Here is a 9,083-nt window from a genome sequence, read left to right on the forward strand (position 1 = left end):
TAAGAGTTTTGAAGAATGTGTAAGATTAGAAACAAAATATCTTAGATATTATTGTTTATTATAGTTAATAATGTTGAACTACATTATATTTTACGTTAATGTAAACTTTGATTTATTATTATGGATTTCATTTTTCTTGTTATGGATTTTAAGTTTGTTGTTATGGATGTCAAGTTTATTGGAAAATGCTACAGGTTAAATTTGGGTAATAAAAGAGTAGAAAACACCATTTGACAAATTAGTTTTAATTTGCAAAATCAATTTCTTTTAGCTATAGAGAGGTAATTAGCGGCGTTTGTATCTTAAAACGCCGCTATAGATATGACATTTTGCGGCGTTTGTTCTAAAAACGCCACTATATACCAGATCTTTTGCGGTGTTTGTGGGAAAAATGCCGCTAAATCTCAAGACCTATTGCGGCGTTTGTGGGAAAACGCCGCTAAATCTCAACACCTATTGCGGCGTTTGTTGGAAAAATACCGTCAAATATCAACACCTATTGCGGCGTTTGTATATCGTTACCTATTGCGGCGTTTTTTGTTACCAAACGCCGCGAACTTTAGCGACGCTATTTGCAGCGGCGCTTTTTGTGGCATTTGTCATAGCGCCGCATGTGTTTTTTGCGGCGCTTAAAAACGCCGCTATAGGTAAAAAAATACCGCAAATGTACAGTTTTGCTGTAGTGTTTCTATAACTAATAATAAGACAAAAGAAAATGAATTTTCCAACTTACTAGGGTTAGCACAAAAAACAAATTATTCTGACATGATATTTGATTCATATAACACCCTAATCTAATCCGATCCATAAAACACTCAATACCCGGCCACGACGACCGACCTAGATATCAAATGTCGCATTAGCCACTGAAATGACTCGAAACACGTACCGACTCCTAAACATGCATTCTAAGCGATTGAGCAAGAAGGTAAGCAAACAATCGTGCTTGCTACATGCAACATAACATATCATACATCATACGTAAGCAATTAAGAACCAACAATGCTTTCATAATATCAAATTTATTAATTTAAGCATACAAGGGCAAAATTATAATTTCACCACACATACGAGCAATTGGCATACATTTTCCATCCAATATTGCTGTAATTGAGCCAAACATGAATTTAACCTTATGTACAAAAATATCACTAGAAATTAAATCCAATTAATATATTTGGCATCAGACTCCAAGGCAACTACAATCACTGAATATTTAACCAAATCCTCATAAATTTGAAGATTTAGGCGAGCAACACTCAAATTTAAACTTGAAATTAATCTACGGTGGCTAAAATTGAAAGAAAAAGACCATGTACATCTCTTTAGAAACTTCAGTGTTGACAATGATGGAGAACAAAGGTTGAATAAGACCCCAAAAATACTTTCTTTTTCCTATTTTCCCAACCGTAGGGTACCCTTCCCAATATATCAATTTATACTCATTTTCTTAATTAAGGAAAATTACTATTGAAATGTACAATGATACCTGATCAAGGTGACTCGCCATTTACATTTTTAATTACCATATAAAATTAGGATTTAAATCCCTTAGTGAATGGGTCTCCAACTTCTAATTTTTTTAAGGTTCACAATTTAGTCATTTATAATAATTAAACATGATTTCTTTCTTCGTCAATATTTTCAAATTCTGTTCCACTTTAATATATATAATTCTCAACTTAAAATTAAATAACAGAAAATAAATTTCAATTCTCGAAAGTCGGAGAATTATATATATTAATTTCTTAATAGTTTTTAATTGCTTTCTTAATATTTACAAATACATGAAAATGAAATATTTAATTTTTAAAAAGTAAAGAAATTAATTCTAATAAATTATTGACGTGTGGCAATTTTTCCTAAAATTACATTTTACTTAAGGTATAATAGCATGATTAGTCCTAAAAAGTGCATTATTTTCAATTTCGCCTTCATTTTTTACATTGAAAACCTCATTGTTTTAAAAATTTTCAAATAAGTCCTTTTATTTTCTATATCCTCAGGGTATAGTAGCATAACTAATCCTTAATGTTTAATTGATTTTTCAATTGTGCCCTTAATTTTTTGCTTATAATTTCAACCTCAATATTTAATTTTTTTTTCAAATAAGTCTTTTTTATAATTCATATTCTCGAGGTATAATAGAAAATTTAATCCTCAATATTTCATTGATTTTTCAATTTCACCCTTTTTTTACAATGGAATGACTAATTTGAAAAGTTTTAGAAATGACATTGTTAAAAATTTATACTTTTTAAAAATAAATATTTTTAATCTATTTTTAATACAAAAAGTTAAATATTTGGAACTTTAGTCGCAAACCTCCCTCTCCGTTAAATTTTTTTAAAAGAAAGATACAACACTTGAAGCTAATGTAATAATAATGGTGGACATTATATTATTAATTTTTGAAACAATCTTCACACCATGAACACGAGCAAGAACTTCGTAGAGTGAAATACTGTATTCACCTGACATGTGATTTCAGCTGTTTCATTGTTGATTTGCCAGTTCTCGTTGTAATCATCATTTAGACAAGATAAAAAATAATGCAAAAACCAATATATGAACCCATGTCTTGTATAAATGAGGTAGATTCTTTCGTTAGCCCAATAAGTAAGATTAGGGGTTATCGAGTGAGTCAGTCGTGAGTTAGGCAGTGTTCGATTCATTTTCGTTAAAAAATTTTGTTGGTTGACTCAACTTATTACTTTTTAAGCTCGTTAAAATTTTTCTCGACTCCCTGCTCATTTAGCTCGTTATTCGTTGCTTGACTGGTTGCTCGTTAAGTTCACTAAAATTTTTAAATTATTTTTGTAACTATAGGTAAAATCTACTAGTACTATACAGAACTTAATATAAACATAAATTAACAAATTTAACAAAAGAATATTAAAAGAGCGTATGAATCAATTTCAAAGTCTAAACTCCAAAGTGACAATACACAAATAAATCAAATCAACATATTAAAAACATTTTTGAAAAAAAAATTAACAATACATAATCAATCCAAAAAATAAAGAAATCAACATCTCTTCACTCCATTCATTGTTTACTTACAATCACCAAACTACAAAGTTATAAAAATTATAAAAAAAAAATAACAACCTTCTCACAAACTTATCAAGTCGAATTAGACTCTGCTCGACTCAACTCATTTAGGTCTCGAGTCAAGTCAATCCAATTCGAACTTTAATCGAGTTTTGACCGAGTCAAATTCAAACTGCTCACGAGTTGCCCAACTCATTAAACACCCTTAAGTAAGATTAGGGATAATTTATAATCTACTCATGTTACACCAAGGTTTCGCATACTCATGATTGTCTACTCAATTTATACTTGGTATAATTGTGGTCTTATAGTTAAAGTATTAACAAAGAAGCTAAAGTTAATCGATACTAAAATTTTAAAGTTTTACAGAAAATACTTATGAAAATATTTCGTGGCATTGTATTTGAAAACCCTTTTTCCCAATCGTAACTATTTAAAAAAATATTTTTTCCAAAAAAAAATTATTAAGTTATATTGTCTAAAAGTTTACAGTTAGTGTATAATCTATGATGTAAACAATATGTTATAATAGATTGTTAGTAACATAGACTAAGCTTTGATACTATTTAATGTAACGCTTCAAATTTAATTGTCTACGTTGATGATATCATCATCACGGGTGATTAGTAGAAATCGAAAAGTTGAAGACATTATTAGCAAAGGGATTTAAAACCAAAAATTTGGGAACTCTGAGATATTTCCTAAGCATGGAGGTAGCGAGATCACAAGAAGGAATTGTCATAAATCAAAGAAAGTATATTCTATACTTACTTTCTGAAACTGGAATGACTAATTGTAAGCCCTCGGAAACTCCTATGGAAGTTAACTTGAAATTGAGTAAAGATGGAAACCCAATAAACAAGGAACATTATCAAAGACCTGACATTGCTTTTCCTGTTAGCATCGTCAATACATGAATTTGGTAAACTCATTTATCTATCTCTAACTAGACCTGACATTGCTTTTCCTGTTGACATTGTTAGTCAATACATGAATGATCCCAGAGAAGAACATCTGGAGGTAGTTAATATAATCTTAAGATATCGAAAGATGACACCAGGACATGGGTTGATTTTTAGAAAACATGAAGACAGAAAAGTTAAAATCTTCTCAGATTCAAGCTGGGCTGGAGAGGTAACAGATAGAAGGTCAACCACGAGATATTACTCATTTGTGTGGGGAAACCTAGTGACATGGAGAAGCAAGAAACAATCAATAGTCTCTAAGAGCAGTGCAGAAGCAGAATATAGGGCGATAGCACTTGGGATGTGTGAAGAAATTTGGCTACAAAGACTCTTAACTGAACTAGATATGTGCGACAACAACTATTTTGAACTTCAGAGTGATAGCAAATTTGTGATAAGCATTGCAAAGAATCCGGTGCACCACGACAGATCAAAACATGTGGAGATCGACAAACATTTCATTGGATAAAAAGTAAATGGCGGAACTGTGAAACTAAACTAAGTCTATTCACAAAACCAACTAGCTGATGTATTGACCAAGGCACTTCCAAGGATTACCTTTTGACGAAATTACATCCAAGCTGGGTCTTTACAATATTTACTCCCCAGCTTGAGGGGGTGTGTAAGTAGTGTTTGAGTCAAACTCTGAGTCCTAACTTATCTCTAAAATTATCTCCTAATTTGTAGAAAATATGACTCCTATCTTATCTAGGTCTCTAATTCATGTGTATAAAAATCCTATGTATCCTCTTCTGTAAGATGAATTTTTTCTTTGAATAAAGAACTTACTGCCTTCATCAGAAAATAACTTACTGCCTTCATCAGAAAATCTTATTTAACAGTTTAAGCATTATAATGAGTTCAACAATCATGTAAGACAGACTAACTAAGAACAAGCCAAGCAATTCTTCAGCTGATCTCCTACAATCCTACAAAAATAATCGGACCTACTCCAGCAAACTTGAGTAAATTAACAAGATCCATTTCTGATTCATGAACATAGCTATCCAGATTATAACTTTTCCTCTAAACTATGGTATTAGCAAAAATATAGGGAATAATAGCTAAAATGTTAAGAAATAAAACAGAATCACAAATTCTTAAATAATCAAGCATTCGAGATAGGATAATATAAGACTGAAGCTAAATAATATCGCTAAACAGACAAGAAAACTACAATAAAAAATTTACGATTGAATAAACAGGATTGAAGATGGATAATTATTTCAACGAAAATAACCCTCAAAGTAGAATTGAGTCATTGAATACATTCTTATACCACAAAAAGGATTAAAAAAGAACATATTAAATACTCATAAAATTGTGAAGAATACATTATCCTAAATATCGATATTGATACTTTCCAAAAACAATAACTACATTCTTAGCAACCTAATGCCAAACAGAGCATGAAAAACACAGAAGATCATAAATTACCCTGAAAGTGCACGCCCAGCTCTTACGGACTTTCTCCTTTCATAGTCAGCATCATCTGTTGGCAACTCATGACGGCAAACAGGGCAGGTATTCCTTATTCCCAGCCAGGGTACAATACAATCTCTGTGATAGCGATGAGTGCATGGCAGCTGCTTCATTTTTTCACCAAGGTTAACTTCATCCTTACAAACTGCACAAAGTGCATTACTATTCACCACATCCTCCTGAGTCACAACAACAGAAGGAAGATTCTCAACTACAGATTTTGAAGCCGGAGGCTTCCTGATAAACACATTCTCATTCTCAGCAAACTGACCGAACAGCATTTCATATTCTGCAGAATCAATATAGTCATGAAGATCAGCAAAAAATGGCTCAGCATTTTCATCCATTTCTGCGGCCGTTTCCAAGTTATTAGCATTCAACAGAACCTCCCACTCCAGAGTCTCCAACGCAGCTTCCCTCTCCAAACTAACCACATCTTCAGGTGCTACCATAGGGGAAATGGAAAGTGAAACCGAATTCACATCATCATCGCCATCAACAAACACGCTTAAAACATCCCTCTCATCAATCCTACCATCCACTTCCTCCCACTCGAAATCTTCAACAGTCTCCCCACGATCCTCCAATTGAAGCGAATCCCAGAAAAGCGGAATACTAACACTCACGTCATCAACAGCATCAACATTATAACAATCATTAACATGATCATCAATTCCATAATCATCCCCAGAATTCAAATCAATTGTTAGCGCCCGATTATCATTCTCATTATCCTCATCGTCCTCTGAATCGGACCTAAGCCCAACAATCCGAATGCTATCCTCAAACCTTTCAACACCACTAAAAGTGGAAGCCGCATCACTCGCAGTCTGCCCAGAAACCCTCCTTTCCATAAAGAACTGGAGGTCGTCATATTCGCCACCACCAATATCAATCTCAACATCACGCTCATGACGATCCATCGAATCAAACCCTAACGATAACCCTAAATCCAGCTCATGGTTCTCCTCCATAACACCAAAACCCGAATATCTCAAAGCATCATAAACCAAATCAACGGCATCATTATTGCTAATACCATTACCAGAACTGCAATTGTTGTTATCGAGGACATTAACGGACAAACCTGAGACTGTTCGACGCGTTGGTGGAAGAGATCGATGACGAAGTCGACTTGGTTCTCACGGCGATCGAAGAGATCGGGGAATTTGATAGTGAAGGAATCCGGGAGTGAAACGTCGCCGTCCGGTGAGGGAGATCAGCGAAATGGAAATCAGGAGACCAGTAAGGGTGGGAATCAAAGATCGGGGTCTGGTAGCGGTGGTGGTTGTCGCAAACGACGTCATCCTCTGGGTCGTGAAGGTGAAGGAAAGTAACCGACGCCATAGTTTTTTTGCAAGTGAAGGAACATAAAACACAAAAAACTGAAATGACACGAATGATAAAAGGAGAATAAATATCATGAGGTTTGGGTTCGAATCACATTGTGTATAAGAAATATGTAAATTTTAGTAATTTAAGTTAAAAATAAAACATATAATCAATAATCCTTATAACAAGTTAATATTCTTGTAATCGAGATATTATTTTATTAAGTTATCAAAATAATATTATCTACAGAAGTAAAAAAAGTAAAGTAAAAGTTTTTATATAATATATTGTGGTTTTAAGGTTTCGTCTTGATTAATCCGTATCGATTCGTGTTGCATACCTGGCTTTAATAGGTGAGTCTCCTAACGGATATTTTCTTCATACACAAGACCTCGAACTCGAAACTTACTTAAGTGATATTAAATTACTTATCACTTGAACTAATCATCGTCGATAGTGGGGGAGTTTTTTCCTTTATTTATCCAAAAGTGAAAATGGTTGAAAAAGTGGAATATGAAATATTAACTAAAAGGAAAAGAAAAAAATTATAGAAAAGCTGAGTAGTTGAATTTAAGTTTTGCCTTATTTTGATCATTAAATTATAGATTTTTTTTGAATCAATCTATCATTGAATGTGATTGAAATGAAATGAATTGACTCTTGAAAGTTTAGTGAAAGTTTTTTTTGCTGAGAATTTAACTCAGGTAATTTAAAGTGGTTCGACTTTAAATCTAAATCTACATTTAGTATTTTAGTAAAATATTTCACAAATTCACAAATTTAATTCCACCTTTAAAGATAATATGTGGCTTTACAATATCTCTCAAAATTTATACCTAAAATCCTAAGTTCGCTCCTTCCCAAAGAAAAATATAATTAGCAAACAAATATAAAATCCTCATAATGCAAATAGTTTGTTCAATGTTAGCTCACACACCCCAGAATACAATAATAAAATATTACAATAATGAACACATCCAATCTTCCTCACCCACGCATCCAATCTTCACGCCGATTTTCTCGGCGCCGTGAACTCCTCAACATCAAACAACCATCAACGATGTGACTCAGAGGGATTCATTCACAACCAACCAAGAAATGATTTAGTCCAAGTAAAATGCTAAGAAGTCGGGATTAAGGCTAGTATTCTTAGACTATAAATACAGGTAATCAAACACACTGCAAGAGGGTTGTACACGATTTTGCAGTGGAAATACAAGAAATATACGAGCAAAATCCCAAAAATATTCAGAGCATTCGAAATCCTTTTTTTTCTCTGTAAAAATTCGATTAGAAAATCATTGAGAAAAACGGTAGAGAAATCATAAGAGCAGGGAGGTTACATACGGGATATACGACGTGGGATTTGAAGTAAGGCAAATAAATACATACGAAAATACACAGGAAAGCGAAGAGGCGAAGAAGAAACAAAGGGTAACCCGAAAACTTACCGTTTGGATTCACAATGATCGAAAACTATTCTTGAAAATCCGAAGATTCAAAGCACGCCCAACACGAGGAATGACATACTCCGTCCATAGCTCGATCCAACGGTTCAAACTCACATACTCAAGGTAAAATGACCAAGTTTTTCTTTCTTCTTTCTCGTGTTGAAGTTCGAAATGTGGCTACTGCAGAAAATAATGTTTCTAGGTAAAAACCCTTTAAATTGCATTTCATATAGGACCCACGAGCTAATATAGGGGTATTTGAAAAAAAAACATAAGAAGAGTTGGTCTTCTTTTGTGTTGACCCAGTTTAGCTCAGCACTGAGCAATGGAAATAAGCGCCCGATGCAAGTTCCTTGATTGATTTTATAACTCTATCTATTTTAAATATTTATGGTTAGTTCAATATTACCTCTGAATGATGCTTATACTATTTTTGTTCCAATGGAAGGATTTTACTTGGATATTCGTACCAAACCCATACTAAGAAAAAGCAGAACTGGAATTTGCATACCCATCACCCTGTTTTGGATTTTCTAAGGATTAATCCATGATTTAGCCATGTCATCTTTCAATATCATTCATTTTGGTCCTTTTTTTTATTTTACTCTTTTACTAACTTTTATTTTCTTTGGTATCTATTTTATTTTATTTTATTTTATTATTATATTAATATTTTTCTCTTTTTTCTCTTTTTATATTTATTTTTATTATACAATCTAATAATATTTTTGACTTTAGGGATATTTTTTCAACCAATCAAGGGTGAGTAATTTGAATCGGATAATTTTAATTTTAATTT

The 9,083-nt window shown here is 32.8% G+C and overlaps 1 protein-coding gene across 1 annotated transcript; it reads right to left on the reverse strand.

Moving 5' to 3' along the window:
* Positions 1-5,309: 5,309 nt before the first annotated feature.
* Positions 5,310-6,880, reverse strand: LOC120215189 (E3 ubiquitin-protein ligase CIP8-like). Its single transcript, XM_039212926.1, has one exon. It carries the CDS (start codon positions 6,473-6,475, stop codon positions 5,453-5,455), a length of 1,023 nt encoding a protein of 340 aa, XP_039068857.1. The 5' UTR covers positions 6,476-6,880; the 3' UTR covers positions 5,310-5,452.
* Between the last annotated feature and the right edge of the window lie 2,203 nt (positions 6,881-9,083).

The sequence above is a fragment of the Hibiscus syriacus genome, unplaced genomic scaffold, assembly GCF_006381635.1.
Source record: "Hibiscus syriacus cultivar Baekdansim isolate YM2019G1 unplaced genomic scaffold, ASM638163v2 tig00110114_pilon, whole genome shotgun sequence".
Taxonomy (NCBI): Eukaryota; Viridiplantae; Streptophyta; class Magnoliopsida; order Malvales; family Malvaceae; genus Hibiscus; species Hibiscus syriacus.